Source organism: Physcomitrium patens, chromosome 16 (genome assembly GCF_059467195.1).
Source record: "Physcomitrium patens ecotype Gransden chromosome 16, ASM5946719v1, whole genome shotgun sequence".
Taxonomy (NCBI): domain Eukaryota; kingdom Viridiplantae; phylum Streptophyta; class Bryopsida; order Funariales; family Funariaceae; genus Physcomitrium; species Physcomitrium patens.
This window is the reverse complement of record NC_143425.1, coordinates 9,838,030-9,864,271: the sequence shown is the minus strand read 5'-3', so window position 1 is coordinate 9,864,271 and position 26,242 is coordinate 9,838,030. Positions and strand designations below refer to the sequence as shown.

The 26,242-nt window shown below is 32.6% G+C and overlaps 2 protein-coding genes across 5 annotated transcripts; both read left to right on the top strand.

Moving 5' to 3' along the window:
• Window positions 1-1,250: 1,250 nt before the first annotated feature.
• Window positions 1,251-8,363, top strand: LOC112293822 (protein EXECUTER 2, chloroplastic). 4 transcript variants are annotated; one of them, XM_090256940.1, is made up of 13 exons: window positions 1,251-1,476; window positions 2,432-2,945; window positions 3,291-3,509; window positions 3,916-4,032; window positions 4,414-4,482; window positions 4,810-4,913; window positions 5,294-5,717; window positions 5,906-6,349; window positions 6,562-6,745; window positions 6,973-7,142; window positions 7,276-7,350; window positions 7,505-7,597; window positions 7,805-8,363. In XM_090256940.1, the coding sequence occupies exons 2-13, from the start codon at window positions 2,556-2,558 to the stop codon at window positions 7,898-7,900; spliced, it is 2,385 nt and encodes a 794-aa protein (XP_090113066.1). In that variant the 5' UTR covers window positions 1,251-1,476; window positions 2,432-2,555; the 3' UTR covers window positions 7,901-8,363. The 4 variants fall into 4 exon arrangements, with proteins under 4 accessions (XP_090113066.1, XP_090113069.1, XP_090113068.1 ...); XM_090256943.1 differs by lacking the exon at window positions 1,251-1,476 and adding an exon at window positions 1,651-1,765; XM_090256942.1 differs by lacking the exon at window positions 1,251-1,476 and adding an exon at window positions 1,784-1,891.
• An 11,696-nt stretch (window positions 8,364-20,059) lies between these two features.
• LOC112293512 (homogentisate 1,2-dioxygenase) lies at window positions 20,060-23,937 on the top strand. The gene is made up of 10 exons (XM_024543010.3): window positions 20,060-20,216; window positions 20,575-21,061; window positions 21,189-21,422; window positions 21,538-21,617; window positions 21,839-22,006; window positions 22,201-22,382; window positions 22,540-22,609; window positions 22,770-22,924; window positions 23,108-23,191; window positions 23,368-23,937. Exons 2-10 carry the CDS (start codon window positions 20,811-20,813, stop codon window positions 23,563-23,565), a joined length of 1,422 nt encoding a protein of 473 aa, XP_024398778.1. The 5' UTR covers window positions 20,060-20,216; window positions 20,575-20,810; the 3' UTR covers window positions 23,566-23,937.
• Window positions 23,938-26,242: the final 2,305 nt, after the last annotated feature.

The window sequence follows — 26,242 nt, the reverse complement described above, 5'->3', positions numbered from 1 at the left end:
GAAATATATATATATATATATATATATATATATTGACATGTTAATAAAATTAACAAATTTTTTAGACATGTTTTATTTTCATTATTCAAATATAATAAAATAATTTAGTAATTTAGGAGTTAATTAGTTCAAAAAAACCTCTAAATTGGTATTTTTTTATATTAAATTGATGATCTCAATCTTCTACAATTTAATTATTGTTAGGCATGTTTGACATTGAATATTTTCATTTAAATCATCATCAGCTTTAGTTTATATGAGAAAATGAAAATTGACATAAAATTTTTATGAATCTAGATTTTCAAAATTGTAATTGAAAAATTATAGTTATTAGAAAAATATTGTTATCTATAGTGCATAAAGTATTTATTATATATATCAAATCATAAGCTTTCATTTAGTTCAAATAAAAACATTCCTAAAAGTTTTTATATATCAAAAATAGATTTTAATATTATTTCAAAATCACAATGAATGAAAGAGCAAAAGTACATAAAAGATATTTATTTTTAATTACACTAATTTTTAAAGAATAATTTTGGACTCAATTTAACCATGCAATTTACAAAATAATTTATTATAATTTTGTTTTGTCCAAGACCAAAAATACATTAATATGAACTTGTATTTCATTTTTGTAATTTATTTAGAAAAATGTTAAATAGATCCAAGCTTTTACTAAATTGATCCACATATCACAAAAATAGGAAACAAAAAAAGAAAAAGAAAAGAAAAGAACATTTGGATTTATTTTTCCACTATTAGATTCAAAATCAATGAAAACCAACCACATTCATCATGATTACTATAATCTTCATAATGGGTAGGTTGATTTAGTAAAAACTTAGATCTATTTAACATCCCCTTTTATTTATTCAATTGTTTGGTAATTGGGTATTGCCCATCCAAATCACAACATCTACGTTCATTGAAGTTCTTTGAAAATGATCACTCAGACCCAAATCATGCAAAGCACAATATACACATTCCAAAAAAATCCTACAAACCTGCCATATCTTCAAAAATTAGTAATTTTCAATTCGACCACAGAAAGAAGACCCATCAGGAAAATCATTCACTCAACTTGATTTACAGGGAATGTAGAATCTGCGTATTTGGTACAAAACTGAAACGCAGGATCTCCGATTTCGAAGGTATAGGCCGAGTGTAGTTTTGAGAGTCTAGAAAATAACACTGTTTTGAGCTTCTTATCTAGGAAAAAGCGAGTTATTGTCAGAGGTTTGTCTATCTTGTGGTGGAGGAGCACCAAAATGATCCGAGCTGTGTCTTTCTGGGCTTCGGGATGAGAGCTATGGTGTGGATTGGTGTGTGAGCTATGAGCGCCGCACCGGGGGTTTCCGATATCGAAGCATCGGGGGCTGCGAGCGGGGAGTTCTGGAAAATTTGTATCATAAAGCCACATGACGACGAGAAGGAGGCGGCGGTGACGGTTGTGCAGTGAGGAGGAGACAGTAGGTGAGATTGGCGGTACAGAAACCTTGGATTAGAGTTTGGGACGGCGTTTGGCTCGATACTGGAATTGATGCCCGAATTGCTCGTTTAGGAGTCCTTAGAGATGGCATAGCGTGTCGCGTGGCGAGGTTTGATGTTGTTGAGTGACAGGACGGTGGTGTTGCACTTGAATTTCGAGTTCAGCCTCTTCCTAAATTCTGTCACTTACCTCTGTTGATTGAAAATGATGATGAGCCGCAATCAGTAGTTCGCGTGGCATTTCGAATTACTCTACCCGGCATATGATATTTGCGTATGTAACTCAACTTGGGAGTGTTTGATCGACGCTGTAAACCGTTCGGTGGTCGTCGCCATCCGGATTCTGTTCTGTTTAAGCATCATTTAATAATCAAATTCTGTACAATCTTTGACAGCACAAGTGAGGCTACCCCTTGTTTTTTTGTTTTGTTTTGTTTTGTTTTTTATTTTATTTTATTTTATTTTACTTTGTTTTTTTTTTTGTTTTGTTTTCATTCTTGAAGATTTGTGACTAAGTTGCTTTGAAGGATTTATTTCCATACATTGGTGTTGTAGAAACAGGAGCCCTCGGGATCGGTACTACGTCAGAGTTTTTTTTTTTTTTTTTTTTTTTTTTTTCTTATTTACAGAGAACTGAGCACAGATTGAACCTCAAAATTTTGACTCATTTTCGACAGAAACTTAATTTGAAGTTATGTTCCAGGGTTGCATGTTGAAATGGCTTATTGCAAAGGTTGTTAGTGCAGTGCATTCTACAATTTTGGTTATTTGAAAGAGTTAATAATCAAAAATAAAATAAAATAAAAAATCAGCTCTTTGTTTGTAACTTTCTTGCTGAAGGAAGAATGGCTGAAAAATAACCAAAAAATTTGTTCATGATTATTTTACCTACGAAGTATTTTTTATTAGAGTATTTATTTCTTGCGTTTGTCATCTGCAGGATTTCTACGTGTTTATTTACCCGGGGCTTGTGATCATCGACAAAGTACATTATAGAGGATCTGGGGAGTAACACTAGCAGTATCTGAAAAAACATTGAGGAGCAACTTTGTTTATGACCCGCTATGCCAGCAATGTCATTAACAATGTCATTTGCGGGTGCAGTGGCGGGGTTGGATTCTCACATTTATGCCCGCGCCAGCACCGCAGCTCAGGGTCGCTACCATAATCACCCAGTGCCTACGTGCAGTCGGTTAATCATGCAAGAAACTCTTCTTTCCAAGTCTCTTGCAGATAACGTATCGACTCATAATTCAGGGAGGAATTTTGGAGCCAGCAAAGATAGGAGACTAAATTACGGAAATGGCTGCAAACGTGGAGTTTGTAGATGTTTCGGGGCGGGAAATACTGGTAAAGATGGTAACAACTATGAAGAGGAGATTAACAACGAAACCAACGACGAAGTAGCCGGGACTTCGGATAGCGACAATCAACTACGGCAAAGGAAGGCGGGAGTACGTCCACTAACTTCATGCATGCTCCTACGAGGGTGTTAGGAACTTGAACCTTTAGTAGAACCTGTAGAAGTCAAACAAGACTTTTGAAATTGAAACACTCTTCATGAATCATGGTACTTAATAGTGGTTTAATACAATGAATATATTCAAGGTCTAAAAAGTCCAGGGGTTTTACTGACACAAAAATTTCCCTCCTGTAAACTTAGAAAGTGAATGCACTCTAATGAGTCTTTTTAGTAATTATGTATATCGACGTGATGCTGTGCATGGCACCTCACTGTGCTTCAACCTGCCAGGGTCATGTGGCCTTGCCTTGGCTGATTGGCTGAAAGGACAATGCAGGCAACAACTGTGAAGATGGGAAATCCATTACGTGAGATGATAGCTACAGCAGGACAACGGTTGCAAGACTATTTAGAGAGTTACAAGCAGAAGACAGGGATTCAGGCTGAAGAGGTTGCAGTGTCGAATACGGTGACCAAGGAAGAAGCTTCCTGGAAAAAGCTACAGGAGCTTTTCTCTGAAGTTGACGAGCTCCAAAACGCGATGCAAAAGCTGCAGGTGAATAGGCGTTTGTTTTAGGGTTTAGTGATTCTGCGAAGGTGCAAACTGGTGACTGTTGTTTGGATTGTGCTTCACATTCAGTGAAGCACAACGAACAACGCATCCCTTTGCAGGGCTGCTGCACCTTGAACATGGCATACCTCATTTGGATAGTCGAGGATCTTTAATGGTACGAAAACAAGTAAATACTAGCCTCTGGAAAAGTAGTCCTCAAAATGCTAACATTTTGAACTTATTTGGTCTCAGTGATATAAGCGATCTGGGTGTGCGCTGGGGATGATTTTCTAAATTTCGCGTTAGTTTGTGTCAAGCTTCTCATCTAGACCTGGATACAAACATCATTTTAGTGATAGGCTTTTGTTCATTGATGAGTTTAGTTTTATGAGCTGCTGTCTGCATGCAGTTTCAACTTGAAGAGGCAATCAACTTGGAGGAATTTGAGGAAGCTGGGCGTATCAAGAAAAAGTTGGCTGCCTTAATAGCAAAGGATTTGGTTGCAGGTGCCATGAGTGATTTTAAGGTGCAACATTCTACCATACCTTTTGTTTGTCTTGTTTGCTTTGTATTCTTTGGGAGATTTCATAGTGTAATCTGAAGTTATTGAGTTGTAAACTTCATCAAAGAAATTTTCATTTTGAGTTGGGAACATTACTTAGCATATAGTAAGTTGAGGTCCCTTTCGTATCTTTTATCTCAAGATCGCAGTAATGATATTGCTTTCACAGGCCATGTTATTGTATTAAACAACTAAGTATCTCAATACGAGTTTTATAGCTTTAATGCACTATATGGAATTTTGGATTGGCTACCAGGATTGTTTCAGGATATCTTGTTCTTCATAATTTCTGGAAATACTACGTTATTACGTATGCTGAAAGTCTTGGTTTGTGTTTTTTCTTAGAAAGCATTGAAGGAAGAAAGATACGGTGATGCCGCTTATTTGCGGGACGAGGCTGGTGCTGGTCTTGTGAGTATTTATTTCCTGGGTTTATTTTCCTATCTTTTGCTGCAAGTACCAGGCATGGCAGACGTTTGAGATTCTGTCTGTCGATCATGTATTTGGTTCAGATTCTGTGCGTTAGCTTGACTAATCTAATCCAATTTAGAAGAGAAACCAGGGAAATTTCAAGAGGAAGCTTTACCTTGCTCTTTATTAACTAAATTATCAATTACAAGAAGCATTTTTATCTTCTTTGCGTAATTTAGATCTTTGTCTTGGTTATTTACTTGGAAACTGTTGCGCATGCCGGATCTATGAGGATGCTTATTCAGTGTTTTTTGATCAGGTGGGCTGGTGGGCTGGTGGGCTGGTGTGTCTGAAAGCGATGACGACCCATATGGACGCATCATTAATATCTCCACTTCAGAAGGCAGGTTCATTGCAAAAGGTTACAGCGCCAGGTGAGTCATGGGTCAAAGTGGATAAGTACGTCGTTTAGTTATTTATTTATTTATTTATTTATTTTTATTTTTTAATATAGTTTTTATAGTTATTTATTTATTTTATAATTTATAATTTTAAATTATGATACTTGTTTTCTTCGACCTTTGTGAGATAAATTATTTGAGGATGCTCTTTTATGAAGTATATTGAGATCTTGATGATTACTCTGCTCTGGGAGCTGATTAGTAGACTTAGTACCCTTTAATTCGAAGTTATATTATCATCTGCTTGCTTGCATCACACTGTGATGGTTGACGGATAGAAACTGCACTGAAGGATGTTGAGAAATATCTTTTACTTGGCCTTTTCTTAGAATTTCGTGTTCTACATCTTTCAGGCAACTTGCTTTGGCAGCATCAGGTGTTCCTTTATTTGAGGTATATCTCACAAAGGACGAAGAAAACAAGTATCAACAACATGCTGTTTATCTTCAAAGGGATTCAAATAATGCAGCGGATTCAATTGTGGGATTCAGCAAAGATGTTCTTGACTTCGAGAATATGTTGGGAGAAGCCAGCAAGGATATGCAGCTCAGTGGTAATGATGTGCTTGATTTTTCAAGCATGTTGGGAGAAGCCAGTAGGGATATGCAGCTGAAATTGGAGTTACTGGAGGATATTCAAGAAGATTACGAGAGAGGTATTAATGAGATGGAAGGTCTCAGAGATGACGAAGAATACGTTGCAATGGAAGAAGGTCTTAAGAAGATTCTTGATTTTCTGAAAGATCGGATGCCGGATGTAAAAATGAAAGTATTCCAGGTTTGTTCTGTCATTCAACTCAACGCTTGAAAGTTTTTGGGACCTGTTACGTTGTTAAACTTATCGTATAATTCTTGTATGCAGTTGTCCGGAAGGCGTTTATGCCAAGTGTCTGATGTACTTGCATCTGCATTTACGGAAGAGTTTCTGGCGATATTTGATTCTCCTGTTCTTCACTGTTTTAACAGGTAATAGCGAATGGTCAGATAGAGGCTGACTTGCCAAATATAGTGGAGCAGTTGATGGAGGATGCAGAAGATGAGCTTCTGAGGCACGAAGAGTTGGCTGGAGCTGGCAAGAGCAATTCTGGTTTGCAATTTATCCAGTCTGTTGATGGATTTCCACCTATAGGCAGCTTCTCTATGCCAAGTGATGGTGATTCTGGGTCGGTAGAGGTAGAAATCTTAGGGGATGAGTACCATTCAAGAGCGCCGCATCGTGTGCCTGCTTACATTGAGCGCAGGGCAAAAGATAAATTTGTTTTCCACATAGAGGAATCCAAATTGCTGACTGCTGCGGAGGATACGGATTCATCTGTAGCATTGGTAGCCGGCATTGAAGGATCTTCTATCAATACCAGATCTCTTGATCCACTTGAAGAGTTTCTGCAGAATATAGACAAATCACTGCAGGTTAGGAGCTCTTTTTGATCACTCTATAGGAAGGACGTGGGTACTCGTGGTGTTTACAGCTAGGTGACATTCTTTTCTTCAAGATCAATCATTGATGGTCCGGTGCTAACAAGAACCGTCAGAAATTAAGTATTCAGAAGTTTCGTATCCTTGCTTGCTTATCTCTAGTCAATGACGCCTCTGTGTTAATAATGGCAATGATGTGTTTTCAGGCCGGTTCAGTGGACTTGGAGGATTCAGAGGAGAGCGATACTGATGCGGTGGAGATATCAAGCAAAAATCTAGGAGATCTTTTAGAAAAGGCTGTGACTAGGGCCCAACAACGGCGGGGTTTGTTCAAGAGCACACTGTTCCAACGTATTAATATATCAGCTTCAGAGAACGATCCCTTTTCTGGTATGTCCTAGTTAGAAGTATGCTACGAGGGTTCTGCAGAAATAGCTCAAATGAATTTCAACTTTTCTGATAGAACTAGAAGTTCGATTTTTGCCTTGTGTATCTTGCATCTGTTTAATTTAGATGACGTCACTTTTGTATATTTTCAATATGTATCACATGTTTGTATTACGCTCAGGTGTCTCTTCTGCTTTTTGGAGAGAGTCATATCCCTGTTTTTTGTGCAGGATTGTATATTGGGTCTCTGGGACCCCAGTCTGCAGAAGTAGTGCAACTTCACCGGAGGTATGGTAATTGGCAGACTGCTGATACCTTGTCTGTTAATCAAGTGTGGGAATGCTTCGAGTATGTTGAAGCTGTAAAGTTGACCGGCGATGTGCATGTGCCTGCTGGCGAGGTACTTCTTTGAATCGACAGACAAGCTTTTTCACTTCATCTCTTCTATCTATACAAACCTTGACCGAGCTTTTTGTGATGGTTGAAATTGTCTCATATTACTAGAACGGAGCTGAATTTTTGAAGCTGCGCAGGTATCTTTCCGTGCCAAGGTTGGGAAAGGAAGTCGATTGCCGCACAGGGGGGTCTATCCAGAGGAGCTTGGTGTGGTAAGTTTTTGGCTTAAACGGAAACGAACTATGAATGCATGCAATCACTTGCTGCTCGCACATGGGTTAACACAGAGTATCTCCTTGTATTACTGTTTTATTGCTTGTCGACTGGGATCGATTTTTGATTTGAGAAATACAATTGGTTGACCAGACTGCGAGGTACAAAGGACAGGCTAGGATGGCTGAACCAGGTTTTAAAAATCCTCAATGGGTGGATGGTGAACTTGTCTTTCTAAATGGCAAGGTGTGTGCACATAGATTATCCACGGATTTATTTGCTTTTCCAATAGCGTGTAATGCTGCTGTTAAGCCTTCCAACATAAATGGATATTGGTTCCCAAGTGCAAGTTTTTGCTGGTCATGTCAGATGTATTGCTTACTTTTCAGCAGGTCTTGTCGTTTAGGACCTATTGAAAAAGTTCCTGACTCATTTGTGTTCTTTTGCTTGCAGGGAGGCCCGACAATTGGTGCTGAGCTTGGTTTTGTCTATTTCGGACCAGGAAATCATTTTCTTGTATTGTTTGGTAGACTCAGACTGAAATGTTGAGTGCCTTGCTACTTGGTCTAGCAACTGTACGGTGTGTTAGCACCTCATTCCTCATGCTTCATCAAAATATGAGCGCTTTACAATCAACTTAAATGGCCCCAACATGGTATCTACTGCAGGGGCATATCCCTAGGGAAGGAGTTTTGTAGTTTACAACTTTCATTTTCAACTAATCTTCGAGTAATCTGTCCGACCTACAACACTTCTACTTGAAAGCTTGAGTTGTGATGGAAAATAGAGAACAATAGCTTTTATTAGAGCGGTGGCCTGATGTGAAATCTAGAGCTTTAGTAAGGCTGTCAACACAGTTGTGTTGGCAAGTATCACGTCTAGTTTACTAATCGTCACCAGATGAAAATTATGGGCAGTACAGTTTGCTTTCGGCTTCCCGCTGTTTTCAACTGTAAATTAAACAGAGATGTTGCTCTACCCTCTCAATTGAATAATTGCTCTGACTAGCAAATCCACATGTGAAAAGCGAAGCAGATTCCGTGTGTCGGTGATAAGGTAGACGTTCCTCATCACTGATTAACAGTAGGTAGCTTCTGGATTTTTTCCACTTGAATACTTAAAATACTTAGAGAATCCACGTTTAGAACAATGCAAGGGAATCACCCAGAATGCGTGTTTTGGTCAGTCTTCTTGATCATATCTGTGACTTTTGATGGTCTCTCTGCTATGTTAAGTATTAATTCAATCTTTCCATCCATCTGATATTATTTTTTGTTCATACTTAGTTTGGTTAGAAGATAGTCATAAATCTAAATTTATTCAAGATCATAAAGTCTTAAAGAACTAAGAAACTAATTTTTTATGGCAATAAAAACATGACATATTTTATCCTAGTTTGAATTGAATTTATCTTTCATGTTGTATTGCCTTAATTCTTCTCAAATTTACAGAACTTTACATTAGTTACTTTCATTGAAATGGTTGCACTTTTTAAAATTATATAGAAGATTTTCAAAAAGTCTTATTATATCAATGCATACATTAAAAAAATTGTTATAAAAAAGGTAATATAATTGTATTAAATTCTATTTTTAAAATTTCTTTAATAGTACATACAAGAGAGGTATTAATAAAAACAAATCCAATAATAGTTTTATATATGTCATGTATGTGCAAAACTAACATCTAACTATTATTCTATTTTATTTTATAATTTATTTTTAAAAATTGTATTATTTTTCATCTAAAATAATTGAAATACATACTAGTTAGTTTCCTCAAGGTTGCATACACAATTCTCCTCTTGCCAAAGATATCATGATGGTACTTTTTCATCTTAAAATTTGATTGGATTTGGAATTTTCACCATTAACTATTCACCGCTTACTATAGTCAACCTCCTTCTTGGAGAGTTCTTCAATATCATAATATCATGTCACAAGGACATCCAAAAATAAAAATTATAATATAAAGTAGCCATTGGAAGAAATCCAAGACAAAAAGTAGAATCATTTAATTTTAGAGTGTATTAAAGAACATCCAAAGAATTTAAAAAAGTCAAGCATATAAGTCTTGTTAAAATTCTATACTATAGGACTTATGAGTGTTTTATAACTCATTGTCATAATATCACAATGTCTTGCAACAACTACATTGGTACACAAATGTTTTTTGACAAGATAGTACATAATCTTAAAAGGTCTAATGGTGGCTTTTGAAAGATTAGTTTGAAGTAACTTTGTATTTCAAAAACTATGTTCATTGTGGTGATTAATAAATTACCATATATGTATGATGTATATATATATATATATATATATTAGAAGAAAACCATTTAGTAAGCTAAATAATTGTCAAAAATTATTTAGCTATTGAATCATTTGTTGCTAATAAAACATTGATTATGGATTTTTAAAAAATAATTTACTTAGATTTATATATCTATTTTTTAATCTTTTTATTTTTTTAAATCTTCAAAATAGGTGTTCCACATATTCAGAAAAATGATAGAAGAGGTGAACAAATGTTACTTGTTTTGTTAACATCACATTATTTTAAAAGATGGTTTTATGATTTACTCATCTAATAAATTATTTTTCTAGAATGGAAGGTCCAAATTATTCAATATACATACATACATACATACATACATATATGTATAATATAAATAATAGGACTTTTTAAGTAATCATTCATTAAGCTCTATGTTCTCAAAGAGTAGAATTTGCACATGTTCTTTGTGTTCCAAAGACTCCTTAAGAGAATTATGTATAATGTGAATACCCACAACCTCTGATAATTTAGTGCTGAGAGTTTGAAAATCCAACAAAGAATCGAAACTATTCACTATCAATGCTACTTCAATGAAACAACAATTTGTGAGTACCTCTTATGTTGAATTTACTAGAAACATTACAAATATTGAAAATACAAGAAAAATTAGAAACACAAGGAATATTAGGAACAATGGGAACAATAAAAAGGAACATTAATTTAATTTAGTGCCAATCACAAATTTTATATAGTGCCAAGAACCTCAATACATACACACATATATATATATATATATATATATACACACATACATGCACATAGATATAGATACATGCACACACACACACACACATATATATATATATATATATATACACACATACATAAACATATTAGATTTTAGAACTTTGAAGACAAAAATTTAAAAAGCCACTCTATTTATATCACTTTCTATAGTCACATTAATACAAATCTATAAACTATAATAGCCTAGGAATAATTTATATTATTTTATTTGAACAAACCATATCTACTCTTTATTGTTGGTCAAAATATAAAACAATGTTATACAACTTTGATTGTGTACAAGTTTATTAATATGTTTAAGTTATTAATCATGGCATTCAACTAAAAGCCACATTATTTTATGTTATTTTTATTACTTCTATAATGATTTCTATTATAATAAAGGAGATGCCACTCTCTTGTACTTTTTTCTAAAGAACTTAGAAATTTCTCTAAAAGAAAAAATAGAGAAAATTTTCATGCTTAATAGTTTTAAAAGTTAAAATATTAATAAATAAAGATATTTCAAATAATTTTATAGCTAGAATTTATTAGAATTTTATGTGAATTCAAATAAAAAACTAGTGTTTCATAGTAGATAATTTTAAAATTTGAAAAGATCTTTTAATTTAAAAAATACTAAATTTTTGAAAATATATTTTGAACAAATGTAAAAATATTAAAATATTTAATATATTTAAAACTTCTTTATAAATTTATAATTTTTTTTAACATTTGAATGATAAAGCAATTCAATTGAATAAAAAACATATTTTTTTCAAAAAATAAAAAAATTAGATATCATTAAAATCTACTATGTACCTATTATAAATAAAAATAAATATACATTTGAATTAAAATCTAGTTTTTATATCATATTTAAAATTTAAAATATATTTGATATAATACAATTTTTACATTAAAAAAATAGTTTAGGTTTTATCTAAAAATAAATAAAAATCTGTGTTTAAATTAAGAAACTTATCAATAAAATATTGATTTCTATCTAACAGATAAGAATCTTGATAATTTTGTATTGTATATTTTAATTTTTTAGTTAGAAAAATAATGTTTTTGTTCTTGTATGCAATAATTTTAAAGTATAAAATTTTGTCTGTGTTCTCTCAATCAGCTGAATAGAAAACGATGACAAAACAAAACAGTAGAGAAAGTTTATCAACAAATATTATGACTTTAGAATATAAATGATTACATCAAAAAATACATTTTGGTTGAACTTGTTAATAAAGACAAGGTAATAAATTGAAATCTTAATATGTGTGATGTACGAATTCACATAATTGAGATGACGTTGAATTTGCACGTATATATTGAAAGAATAAAGTATCATTTAAGTTCTATAAAATTTAACATTGATTATCTGCAATTATGTCATATTTGGACATCAAAACAAATCTTGATTTCTTAATTAAAAAAATCAAAGCAGAACAAGGTGTATATATTAAGGTAAAAGAATATAAAAAATAAAGACAAAATTTTCAAAAAGTTAATAGAAATAATAAAACATCAATTGAAGTTTTACCTCAATAAGTTGTTTTTATTGTTATTAGTATTATTATTATTACTACTATTTTTGTTTTTTCCAAAAATTTAAAGATATTTAATTAATATAAAATTTAATTTTTAGTAGCAGAAAATATTTTACTTCTTTTTCAAGCATAATTATTTTATTATAAAAAGAAATCACTTATTTTGTGCAATTTTCTTTTTTAAAAAACAAATCCTATATTAAAATGTACAAATTCAAAGTTCTATAATCACTCCATTATTTCTTTTATTTTTCTATTTAGATAGTAAATTTTATTTTTATTATTGACTTTGATTTTTTCAAAAGTGTAATTTGAAATTAATATGGAAATATGGTTTTAAATTTTTTTAAAGTAATTTAAAAGAAAATTGATATTTTTTTTTTATTTATATCTTCTTTTTTTATTTTTTTTCTCTCTCTCTCTCTCTCTTGCTATATATATATATATATATATATATATATTTACATACATACCTAGTACTAATAATAATATTAAATTTGTTAGGATTTACTAATGTTCAGTAAAAAATAAAAGCATATAGATATATGGAAAGTGTTGGGAATTTATTAATGACTTTTACATAATTTTAAGCTATTGATTTATTTTTTCATTTATATAAAATCTTCTTAAATTTTGAATAATAATAAAATTAAATTAACATAAATAAATAAACAAAATTATTTTATTTTAAATATATGAATAAATAACTATCATAAATTCATGATATGAAGCAAAACAAATCTCCATACATAATAAATGGTAGATTAAGATTACATTAAAATTTGTCAAATCATACAATTATATGGTATTATTTCAAAAGTCTAAATAAAAGATAAAGCTTTTGTCTAATTTAAAAATACAAAGATGGTAGTATTAAATTATTTTTTTGGATATTAAAAGATAAAAAATCTATATATATATATATATATATATATATATATATATATATATATATATATATATATATATATATATATATATATATATATATTTGTATTATAATTTTAAAATTTTAAAATTTTAAATATAAAAATTTATTTTATAATTAAAACTATACATATATATATATATATATATATATATACATAAATATGAATTTTTAATAATAAAATTCTTATAAAATTAAAAATTAAAAATATTTATGTATATATGGATATAGGTATATATGCATATATATTTTTGAAAATAATATATTAAAAAAAGACACACATATATATATATATATATATATATATATATATTAAATAGACTCAAATATCAAGGATATGAATTTTAAAGAATTATAAGATCAATAAATTCTTGTGATGTTCAAAAAGACTAGAAAATCATTCAAAAATCGTACAATATTAAACTAGAATAGCTATTGCAAAAGACAAAGAAGACAAAAAAGTCTTGAAACTAGACAATGGACTAAAAAGGCATTAATAAGAATAAAGAAGGCTTCACTCTTGCCTCCATATATTCTATCTAACTTAGAACTATGTAGTGACATCTTATAGGATATTCAATATGTGTCTAATTTGTAAGATACATATCTTAACTTGCCAATCAAATTTCTTATATGTGTACTATATTATTAACTTGTATCATAAGTTATCTACATGTGAGACACATGGCTAACTTGTTGGCCAAGTTTTTAACCTATTAATCAACTGTAAACATATATTAACTCAAATGAGTCTATAAAGCTTCTATAAAGCTTTTAAGAAGCTTCACCACAAAATAATATCAAATTTAACTACATTTATTTTCTATTTAGTGCTTCTCATCAAGATAAATATATATGTCTATAACATCACTCCTTCTTCTAGGAAAGAATTGCACAAGGAGCGGTTATCATGTATTGAGAAAGTTTCAGATATGGCACATTGTATTTGCCACATACTCTGATTTTTGTTCTCTTTGAAGATGATTGATAGGTCTTTTCAGCCATCAATAATATCTTATATTATGGGTGGAAGACCATCTTATTATTTTATCACTGTTGAGGCCGTTGTAACTCCCTTCAAATAAAACATTTGAAACACCATCATGAGTTGTTCCTACCTTTAATAAAATCACTAGAGATTGTGAATCTCTTTTAACATTGTAATATCAAACACATTATATCTCGCCATTTATTCAAGGAAAAACATATCATTCTTGAAGATTTTCATATCTATTATAGTATTTTGAAGGTTGTAATAATTATAATATTTTATCTAATAAGTCAACAAACAATAGTCCTCAAGTTGAATTTACGAGTTATTCATTCTTCATCTGCTTAGTGCCACAAATATATAAAAACTACAAATAAAGATAGAAAATAGAATATTGTCTTTTTTAGATTTTATTTCTTTTATAGCAAAGATTTATTATTCTTCATCTTAATTTTAATAGATATCATCAATGAAAAGCATTAATATTTTTTGCTACTTTTAAAAAAAAAATTTGTTGACTTCCATATGTATTTATTAATATCATATTCGTATCAATAAACAAGATATTTTAACCTATTTTGGCACTGCTTTGAGTCTAAAACTTCTTCTACTTCATATTTTTTATTACTATCTACTTCTATAAGATGAGATGGTATTTTTCCTCTTCCCAAGATATTCATTGTATTATGTAGGTGAAAAAGAGATATATGAAATACAAGATGGATTTTTATAGACTCTAAGAGATATAATTGATAAGTAATAGAATTGACTTGTTTACAAATAGGAAATGATCCAAGCCTATAGTAATCCAAATTGTTACCAAGGTCCTTAGTTTTGATACTACAATGAAGTAAGTGTATCTTGTTGCCAATATAAAATTAAGATTGTTCTTTGTAATAAGCATTTGTATTGATCATTTTTGAATTTTTTTTAATTGAACCTTTATTTTTGTATGTAGCTCAAATAAACAATTTGTTAAACCTTTTGCCATAAGATTATTAACTTTTACAAAGTTAAAAGTATGAAATCATAAATGATAATTATAATTAACAAAAAAATATATTTATTGTATAGAAGAATATATTGTATTATTATAAGAAAACTCTAGTATTGACAAAAGAGTTGTCCAATCATCTTCTTAGTAGTTAATAGTATATATCAGATATTACTCTAAAACTTAGTTTACTTATTTTTTTTTGTTAATTGATTTGAGGATGAAAAGCTAAAAATAACTTTATTTTTACTTTTAAAATCTTGATATAAATTAAATCTTCCTATCCAATATATTATTCTTAGCTAATTTATTATAGTAACAGATATTGTCAATGAAAAGCTTAGCTATTTTTTTTACATGTGATAGATTTTGTATATAATATAAAATGTGCTATCTTAATAAAACAATCTACTATCACAAATATAAAATCATAAAAATTTGAGATTGAAAGATCTATGATAAAATCCATAGAAATATAAGACCATGGTTGTTTTAAATAGGTAATGATTGAAGATGTCCATAAGATTAATGATAAGGAATTTTTGATCTTAAACAAACATCACATGATTGTATAAAGTCTTTGACCACCATCTACATTTGAAGCAACCAAAAATCTATGGATATTAGCTCCAAAGTCTTATTATATCCAAAATATTTGGTTGCTAAAAAGTCTTAACAAACTTGAAAAATATATAATTGTACTTAGTCTTTTGGAATATATAATTGTCTTTTGATATAGAATATATTATTCTTAAATCCAAACTTAGAAGTATCATGAAACTTATAAGAATTATTTTTAATATCATGAATAAGAAGATAAGAAGACATAGTCAATTTAATTTACCTGAAAAAGGTTGAATCAACAATTAATGTTAATTTCATTGTTTAAATTGAAAATACTTTGGCTTTAAGAAAATTGTTCTTTTTTCATCAAAAGTTGTATCTTTTTTTTTGATATAAGATAAGAAAAGACATCTAATATATATATATATATATATATATATATATTTGAAACAATAATTGATCTTGAAAGAAAATCTTAATAAAGATATGCTTAAATAAGCTTGGCGATGATTCAAACATATACCAACATAAAATATTTGAAATTCTTTTAATTTATATACATTGTGACTAGACTAGAAGCACCTTTTAGATAATGACACTATTCTTAAAATGAATCCACAATTGCAAGAAGTTTTTTTTGTGGATCTTATAGCTGGCATTGGCTGCTAAATATTGCTTGAAATAGAAAGCTATCAAATAGAACTTGTTATTTGCTTTCATTTATTACTAAATAACATCCATGGTAATGTCTCATGCATTAAAATCCATGAAAAATGCTTTAGAGAAGTCAACGTGATACAAGATTGATATAAAAATAAATATTATTTTTTAGGCTTCAAAAGATGCTTTAGCTTCTTTGTTCCACTTAATTTTGTCTTTATAGGTCAAATGTGTAAGAAAAGTTATATTTTTATTATTTTTATTATTTTTTATGAAGATTTGATAATAATTGGTATTTTTTTTAAAAAATATTGCACATTTATAATTATTTTTGAGATCTTCCAATCCATGATAGTCTAGATCTTTTTGGGATCTATCATAAGGCCATGGTTTGAAATGATGTATCTTAGGAAGTCAACTTGAGTAGTATAAAATACACATTTTTTTATTTTTTTATTTTTTTATCTTTGCATATAATCATTTATTTTTTTATTTTTATAATACACAAAAAACATAAAATTTATGCTCATATGTATTTTTAGAATAAATTGAAATGTCATCTAGTTGACAAATAGTAAAGTCATCAAAAAAGTCACAAAAGACATCATTCATTAAATATTTAAAAGTAGCTAGTGCATTTATAAGTCTAAAAGATATGACATTTTATTTGAAATATCCATACTTGATTCAAAATATAATTTTCTATTTATCTCTTTCTTTAATACATGTTAAGTTGTATGCTCTTTATAGATCTACTTTTGTATAGATCTTTATTTGATTCAATTAATCAAAAAGTCTTGAAATCAAAGATAAAAGATACTTATTTTTTATGGTGATCTTGTTGAATCTTTGATAGTTTGTATACATCCCTAGAGATCCATCTTTTTTTTTTTTCACAAATTAGATAGGAAATCTTGTTGGAGATTTAAAATGTCATATGAAGTTTTTAGCTAAATTCTTTTCATTACATTCCTTAAATACAACCAACTTATTTTTTCATAGACTATAGATTGGTGAAAATGGTGGTTGAGTTCCTTTTTGAAGATCAATAGAATAATCATAGGAACGATATTCTAAAAGAATACATGATTTATTTTTATTTTATTTTATTTTTTTTCAAAAACATCTTGATAATCTTGATATTAGATTAGAATGCCACTTGTAATATTTTTTTCTATCAAAAATACGTGTAGCGTATATAGCAATAGCTTACATTTTTTTTGTAGCATGTATGAAAGTTCTTGCCCCTATCAATAAAGATTTGGATGTATTAAACTTATGATTTTTTTTTTGATTAAAATAATCTTAAAATAAATTATAGAAAAAATAAAGGTTACAAAAAATCTAATCAATTTAAAGATTATATTTTTTTAGCCACAATAATCCTAAATTAATTGAGTTAGAAAAAAATCTAATTATATTAAAAATTACTAAGCTATTATGATCTTTAGTTCTTATATCTAAAGGAACTATTTCATAGGTAATGTTTCCAAAGAATAATAAACAACCATCTATGACTTCTATCTACATGGATTATTTTTTAATTAATGATATTTCTTATTTTTTAACAAAGTTTTTGTTTATAGAAGAAGCTAAGACTCCTTGTGATTTGTTTGGTCTTAAATAAACTCCTATTATCAAGCAAGGTAAAAAAATCTAAGAAAAGAATATGATCTTTATTAGGTATTATTTAAGATTCTAGTTGCATAATTTATATTATAGTTAGAAAAGCTCATTTCTTTATACATCATCTTTTTTAACAACTATGCTTCTCATTCTATCATTACATTGCTTCTTTGGATAATATTGAATAGTGTACTTAGGTTCTTCATAATATAAGCATAATCTTTTTTCACAATGTCAAGTCTAATTTTATTTAATAAGAGATTTAAAATATATTGTATCAATTTGTATAGGTTCCAATTTTCATAAATAAGCTTTTGCAAACTAAAAACTTATTGCCATAACTTGACTTGTACCTCTCCAACCAAACCTTTTTTCTTAGCATCTTTCAAAAAGTCAATTATCACATACAATGGCTTGAGCAATAAATTACTCTAATAAGTCTATTCTTGGTATTTTTAATAATAAAACTTTAATATTATCTTTCAACTTATATCGAAATTCATTGACAAGGGCTTTTACATTCCAATCCATTTTTCAAGCAAGATTTTGGAATTTTCCAACATATATAGTGGTTGAACATGATCCTTATTGTAAAAATAAGAATTTAATCTTTGCTATTATTTTTTGATCACTTTTTCTATATATGGTTGTAAAGACTTTTGAAAATAAATTTAGATTATAAAAGAGTTGTGAATCTTTTTCTATTAAAGGTGCAAAGTAAAAGAGAGAATTTTCGGATTAAAATATTCTTATGAATCTAATTTAAATAAATCCATTAGAATAATAGGAACAATGCAATCTTAAAAAGAGCTTCACTTGTTGTAAAAATTCTCAAAACTTTGATCTTATTCCATCAAACTTCTTCAATATACTTATCCTTGCCTCTTTCATACTTATAGAAAAAAAAAACTTCTCCCATTCAATAGTGAATTCGATCTACTTGCTTCTCTCAATTGCACAGCTTTTTGGCATAGAGTCTAAACCTTATTGTTGACTTCTTCCATAGATGACTCAAATAAACTCACAAATCAAATCAGAGGAGGATAATCTACAATCTCTAATAATAAATGAAAATTTTTACAAAGAAGGATAGTCCACTTTTTTTAAGAAAAACAATCAATGTTTAAAAAACTAAAAATTAGTTTAAAGGTGGATAGTTTGCAACTTTTAAAATATAACAGTAGAAATGGATAATCCACTCACTTCTAAAACAAAATAAGAACAACAAGATAATATCTATTCTACTTACATTTTTCTTCCATCTAATATTTCTTGTCTATATAAATATGTATGTCAATAACACCAAGTTTTTACTAAATTAACTTATCCATTCTAACCATCATGAAAATAGAAATGACTTCTAGATTTATTTCTCTACTATTGGATCTACAATCATCAAAAACAAACCACATTCATCATAACTATTATATTCTTCATCAAGAGTGGATCTATTTAATAAAAGTATGGATTTATTTAACATTCTTCCATATTAATTATAAATTAAATAAAAAAATCTAAAATAAATTAATAATATTTTACTAATATAAAATAAATTGGAAAAAAAAATATATAAGAAAATAATATATTTATGAACTTAACAAATTTCTCAACCAATATATTACCTTTGCAACTAACTTGTTTTAACTACTAAAAGATCAGTGATAGATAGAAAAATCATATTAACTCATTATTAAAATTATAGACAAAAGGTAGAATATTGCATCTTGGCACTCCAATAGTTAATAATTGAAATTTTTTAAAGATTAAGTATAAAATCAGGTTTTTAATACTTTTAATATTTTTTAATATTTTTGATAATAGAAAATAAACACATTAAAAATTTTAATAAAAAAGATATAAATATTTATTCATAAATTTCTTTAGTTAGTGACCATTCTTTCATACCTCAAAACTCCAATTTCCAATGCAATTCTCACCATGTCGTTGTTCACTCCTCATGAAAAAGCTAAGGTTTCATCTCGCAGAACAACAAGCAAAACCACTTTAAAGTAGCCTGCAAGGAAGGAAAGAAGGACAGAATAAAGAGCGGGAAGAGTGTCAGCAGTCTCTATCAACAGAAGGGCCGGGCCCGGTCGCGTTGGATTTGGTGACGTGGCAGGTCACATGGACCCGCGGCATCCGCTGTTGAGGGCTCCCACCCGCGAAGCCCCTCCCTCAACAGCCTCACGTGGGCGAGTCACCGCGTCGCTTTTCCAGCGCACCCTTCGATCGATCCATCGCTGCGTCGATCTGCAAGGCCTTCGATCCCTCCTCTCGCGTCTTACCCACCATTTTTCTCCCCCCTTACGCACTTGGGTTCCTTACTTTTCTTGCTGATGTTGCGCTTTTCCTCAGTATTTCTTCTCCTGAAATGATCTACAATCGGTCTCGTGAATTGTCGTTTATCCGGAGGTGGTGCAGCGCTCTGCGTCAATCTCCAGCCTCTGACCTCAAGCTGTTTCGATTCTTTGATTCTGAGCCGCTTTCGAGAGGTAATTGATTTGGGGAATTGCGGTTTATGGGTGCTTTTAGCGGTGCTTGATGTGGTTGGGCTCTTGTTGGGTTGTCAATATCGTTGTTGGAGCTCTCTCTGAGTAATTTTGAAAATTTGAAATGGGTTGTTGGGGAGAAGTTGGTGTGTGATGGCTGTATGAGACGTTGGAGTTCAGTTTTTGGGAATTAGAGTTTTCTCAATGGGAGAGAAGGCAGATGTATGCGTAGAGTGTAGCTTGACTTTTCTTATCAACAAGTCCAATTCTAGCATTCTAGAAATTTGTGGTTGCGCTTGTTGTTACTATCCCAGCAACTATATATATATATATAATATTCTTGAATCGATCGTGCATGCAGAAATTTTTCGGAAAGCAGAATCGTTTGTGAGGAGCGAATAAGGAAACGGAGAGATTCTGCCTCACGTAGTTCCATTTAGTTGAAAGTGCTTCGACAAAAGTGGAGTTGAATCGGGAATTGTGCTGTAGGTGTCTGTTATCAATTCTGTGAAGGAGCAAGGGGAGATCTGGAGTTGCGGGTTGCGCAGGGGCATGCTTTGCATGTTTTAGTAGTTGAAGTTGTACTTCAGGATCTACATGGCGATTGAGAATATCAATAGCTTAATGGAGGAATTGAAAGTGAACGGAGACGTTGGTAATGCAAAGCGTGACGCCAGTTTTGAGGAGTTGGACTACCAGAGAGGTTTCTGTAACCATTTTTCAACAGAGGTTCTGAAGGGGGCGTTGCCAGTGGGACAAAATAGCCCTCTCAAGTGTCCGTATGGACTTTATGCCGAACAGATATCGGGCACTGCATTCACTGTTCCGCGGAATCATAATCAGAGAAGGTGCTTGTTGAAGATATATTGATTCTTCACGTAATTCTTTAGATTGTGTTGGTGTTTAAGATTTTGCATCGCTTCGTCTTGCCCTCCAGTCTGCCTGTGTTGAGAAAAATTCTGGTTGTTGTGACAGTTGGTTGTATCGGGTAAAGCCGTCTGTGACACATGAACCATTCCATCCACGTGAGCCGACAAACGAACGGTTAGTGAGCGATTTTAGTTCAACGTCTGCAGCATCCGTAACTCCCACACAACTCAGATGGAAACCACCCCATGTTCCTGAGGCCGAGACAAATTTTATTGATGGGCTGTACACCATTTGTGGATCTGGTAGCCCGTTTCTGCGTCACGGCTACTCCGTCCACATGTACACTTATTTTTCCTTCATCCTTTTTTCTTTTTTGTTGATTTTTTATTTTAAGGTTTTCAGTTGCGAATTTTACCTCTAATCTTAATCAAACCAACTGTGACGATGACTTTAGGTACACTGCAAACACCTCCATGGAGGGTTGTGCATTTGCCAACGCAGATGGGGATCTTCTTATTGTTCCACAACTAGGACGTAAGTTTTCTTCTGATACTGAAAAAGGATCAGAATTTTGTTTTATTGAATGAACCGATAGTTACGTGCTAGTGTATCCAACATACGATGTTCCTATGATGTCTCGGTGATGTCTTTGTTCAAGCTATACTCTAAATTTATTCAACGAGGATATGAATACATAGATCAGAGATCTATGCAGAGGAAGTAATTTTAAGATGGTGATGCTCTTTTTGTGGCAGGTCTATGGATCAAGACTGAGATGGGTAGAATACAGGTGAAGCCTGGGGAAATTGTGGTTGTGCAACTTGGTATACGCTTCGCTGTAGAGCTTCCTGACGGCCCCTCTAGAGGTTATGTTGTCGAAGTTTTTAGTGGGCATTTTCAATTACCAGACCTCGGCCTCATAGGTATTCTCTTCTACTTTATGATGCAATGCATGCTCAGGTAAACCAAGTTCGGCACTGTTTTTGGCAGCCTAATTTTATTTGGGTCATGAATAATCCAATGTAACCACTCAGAAACTGTGCGAACAGGCTTACAGATTCTTGTTTTGTGTTAAGAAGTTTATGAAGCCACTTTGGGCTGACGTATTACGGTGCAGGCGCAAATGGGCTTGCTGATCCACGAGACTTCCTTACACCCAAAGCTTGGTTTGAGGAGAAAAACTGGGGGATAGGTGGTTTCACTGTTATACACAAATTTGGTGGCGCACTCTTCGATGCCAAGCAGGACTTTTCTCCCTTCAACGTCGTCGCTTGGCATGGAAATTATGCCCCGTATAAGGTGAGCCTTGATATTGTGAGTGTTTTCATTTTACTCCATTTACAGAATCGGGTTATTTAGAGAACTTGTCTAGACTTTTTAGACCACAGAACTTGTCTGGACTTTCCGATCAACTGTAGATTTCGTATGTTGATAGAAGCGTTTCTTTGAAACCCAGTACAATCTGAAGAACTTCTGTCCTTACAACACTGTATTGTTTGATCACTCGGACCCATGCATCAATACAGGTATGTTTTAAACTTCTCCTTCGATTACTAAGCTGTATTTCATCTTACTTTTCTAGCTTTCTGGTGGCCAAAATGACGCCATTTTTACCCGCAAACCATTCACACCATTCACTGCGGGCGTATATGAAAATATCTTTGTCTGTATTGAATTTGTGTGCAGTTTTGACTGTACCGTCGGAAAGACCTGGTGTAGCGGTGGTGGATTTTGTGGTCTTTCCTCCGAGGTGGTCCGTTGCTGAGCATACTTTTCGACCGCCCTACTTTCACCGCAACTGCATGAGTGAGTTTATGGGTCTAATTTACGGCGTGTATGAGGTAAGAGTCGTCAATTTTGAAGATTCTAGAATCATTGTATGCCCTCGATGCGAATTTGATATGGAAATGCACAATTCGTTCATTTCCTGTTTGCGAAAATAAGCTTCATATTTAAATTTGGGACACTCTGGATAATGATGAACTCTGCGTGCACAATTGATTCGTAAGGGTTTGATGTTGTAGGGAAAGGCTGATGGTTTTCTCCCAGGAGGAGCAAGTCTTCACAACTGCATGTCTCCCCACGGGGTAGATACTGTCACCTATGAGGTAGGCTTTTGTCCACATTTCCTTTCCCTTAATTCAAACAAAGGTCAATCAAAGAAAAATGTTTCCAAAGACCTTCTACACAGTATTGTACAATATAGAAGGTCCACCATGTCATGTTCAAAAACATTTGTAGTCGACTCATAAGTATCTCAACACTACTCATTTCCTTTTTGCAGAGAACTATCTGCGAGGACCCAAAGCCATCCAAAATTCCGGATCATGCATTAGCATTTATGTTCGAGTCCTCTCTTATCCCTCGTGTCACTCCTTGGGCTCTGAGCTCTCCCCAGCTGGATCCTGATTACTACAAATGCTGGATTGGCTTGCGCTCTCATTTCGATCGTGCCAAAAAGCCTGAAGCAGTAGAATCGTAGTCAGAGAATGAATGACATTCCGTTCCTTCGGAATTGTTGTGCTTTGGATGTTGCCAACATGTGAAGCGTCGTAGTGACAGACCACTGTGGAAAGCTATTTCTGCATCGACCTCGCTAGGCCACTTGTACATTTGCCAGCATATAATTCTTAGTTTGTGTGTCTGTACTATACACATAGTGTACACTTATTGAAGGTTTAGGTTCCGTCGTGGTCTCCAGAGCTGGGAGTGTGAAAATGACTGGACAGATAGTATAACAGCATGATGCCTTGAACTGAGGGTGGATTTAGATCTAGAATGAGACCCTGGACAAGAATTCCAAGTAAGTATTAAAAGTAATATTAAATTCTCTATAAAAACACATTCGGAGAAATGCAGCAATTCAATATAATTGGTAGGAAGCTCCAAATTGTTGGGTAGGCGTTTACACTACTGCCAAATAGTGGGTAAACAAGAAATTTAAAGATGGATATTGAAATGATACGATTTTTTTAAATATTTTTACTATATTTAAACTGTAATTTGATTTAGCTTATGACTAGGATAGCAATTAATTACAATTAAAGAAAATCTAAAGTCAAACGGATGACGGACTTGTCTATGCCGCAAAAGCCAGGCCCTTCCAGTTGCGGTTGCGTCCGGATGAACCCTGGATCTAAGTCTCGCTCCTAATTGTACCGACCTCAAATCAGTACCGATTTTATCCAGACCTCGGATTAGGTTCGGCCTCCTGTAAGTACCGGTTGCATCCGTGGCCTCTATCGACCATCCAGTGGCACGGGTTGTCCAGGGTTTATTTGCTCGCCCTCGCCAAAGTAGTTTTCTTTTCTGCGAGCAGTTGGTGCTGGCATGTGGCTGGGATTCGTGTCAGCAGTCACTGGTGGAGGTTTCCTTGCTCGGCGCATCGCTTTTACAACAGAGGCTGTTGTATACACAAGCTAGGATCGGAGTGGTGGTCGGCTGAGGATCTCGTGGGTCGAGCTGATAGAAGCGTAAGTGCATGTGTTGGAGCATTCCATCTTGAAGTCCTCGACGTGGTCTAAGATGACAACAACTCCACCAGGATGCTGGTCATGAAGAGCAGCTACACTGAAGTGCACGTGTCGGTGAGAGTTTGCAGGGAGGATCAGGTACTGGGCTATGGAGAAGTTAATGCACTCGGGCCTTCATGGGGCTTCTTGTTTAGGTTTCTAATTGGTCAAGATTGTAGGTGATTGAGGGCGTCTGAGTTGTGGTTGATAGCTTTGCTGGATGTTGTGATGGTCTTGACGAGAAGCAGAGACGGGCAGTTTTCATGCTGTGGTTTATGGAGTAACTGCACTAATGACGATCTAAATCTCCACCTTTTTGAAAGAAAGTCCTCGTGTTGTAAAACTAGCGTGTATAGAATCGCTCCTGCAAGAGGTATCCAAGCTTTTGCTGTGGCGTATTTCTATCATCCATGAAGATTGTAATATTGAGAAAATAATTTGTAAAATGTTTTCTAGAGTGGTAGTCGAATATGCTCAACTGGGTAGGTTTGCCTACAAGCCTGAGTCTTGCAGCCTTTCTGACCAATGGATAGGATTAGGATCGATAACATATATAGAAAAATAAAATCGTACAAGTAGAATGTGAAAAAAATATCAGAAGACAAAAAGTGAACATACAATCATGTTGAAATTATGCAACTAAACTATATATTTATGTAATCAGGATATTATAAGCTGCTAGTGCAATTTTGTAGGTTTCTGATTGGGATTAAAATTACAGGTCTTAGAAGCAAGAATTAGATGCTAGTAATTAGGATTGACATTAGAGATTTTAGAAGGCATAATTACATGAAATTGTAGAATATTAATATCTGTCAATCTAAATTGACTCTATTGAAGTAAAGTTGACCTAGTTCCACCAACAAATTGTGGATTTGACTTCCTCATTAAGTTTACATAACAACGCATCATCTATTGGATTTGTTCTACAATTTATTGAAAACTGTTATACTTAGCTTTTAAAGAGGTCAATGACATCTTATTTATAACAAATATATAATTTCAAAAATTTGAGACATATAATACATGTTGTATATGTTTGGTGTAATTTATACTTGATTATTGAGCATCTTAATTGTTAATATTCACTTCATGGTATTAGGTCTCTGACAATCGTTCTTGCAAGCCAGGTCGTACCTATCTGCCTTGCAGCCATTTGTTTTGGCATTACCACGGACAGAGCACGCGAAAGCCTTGCTTTTATCCGGAGCAACTTCGGTTAAATACTTACCACCACCGATACCACCAAACAGCGACAACAGGAAGAGAACCAGAACAAGGGTCCTCAAGATCGCCATTCGTGCGGCAGCTGCTGCTCCCCCTCCTCGCAAAGCTACAGTCGACCGTATCCGAGCAGCTTGCGCAGCAAAGGAACCTCCTAAAACAATTTGGATGCGTCAAGTGCAACGCAGCCGACTCAATGGACTCCTGGGATGCTTCTGGAGTGGGTCAACCATGATGGATTAAGTGTATCTGTTATATACAAGACAGCTTAGAGGAGCCCAGGGAAGAGGGGAATTGGGAATTAGAAATTAGGGAACGAGGAAGCAATGGGTGTGCCAGAGATAGCAGTGCAGAACGGTACGTGTTTCCGCTATTTGTAAATAGTAATGCTCATTTCTACGACGTTCCTGTATATTTTACATT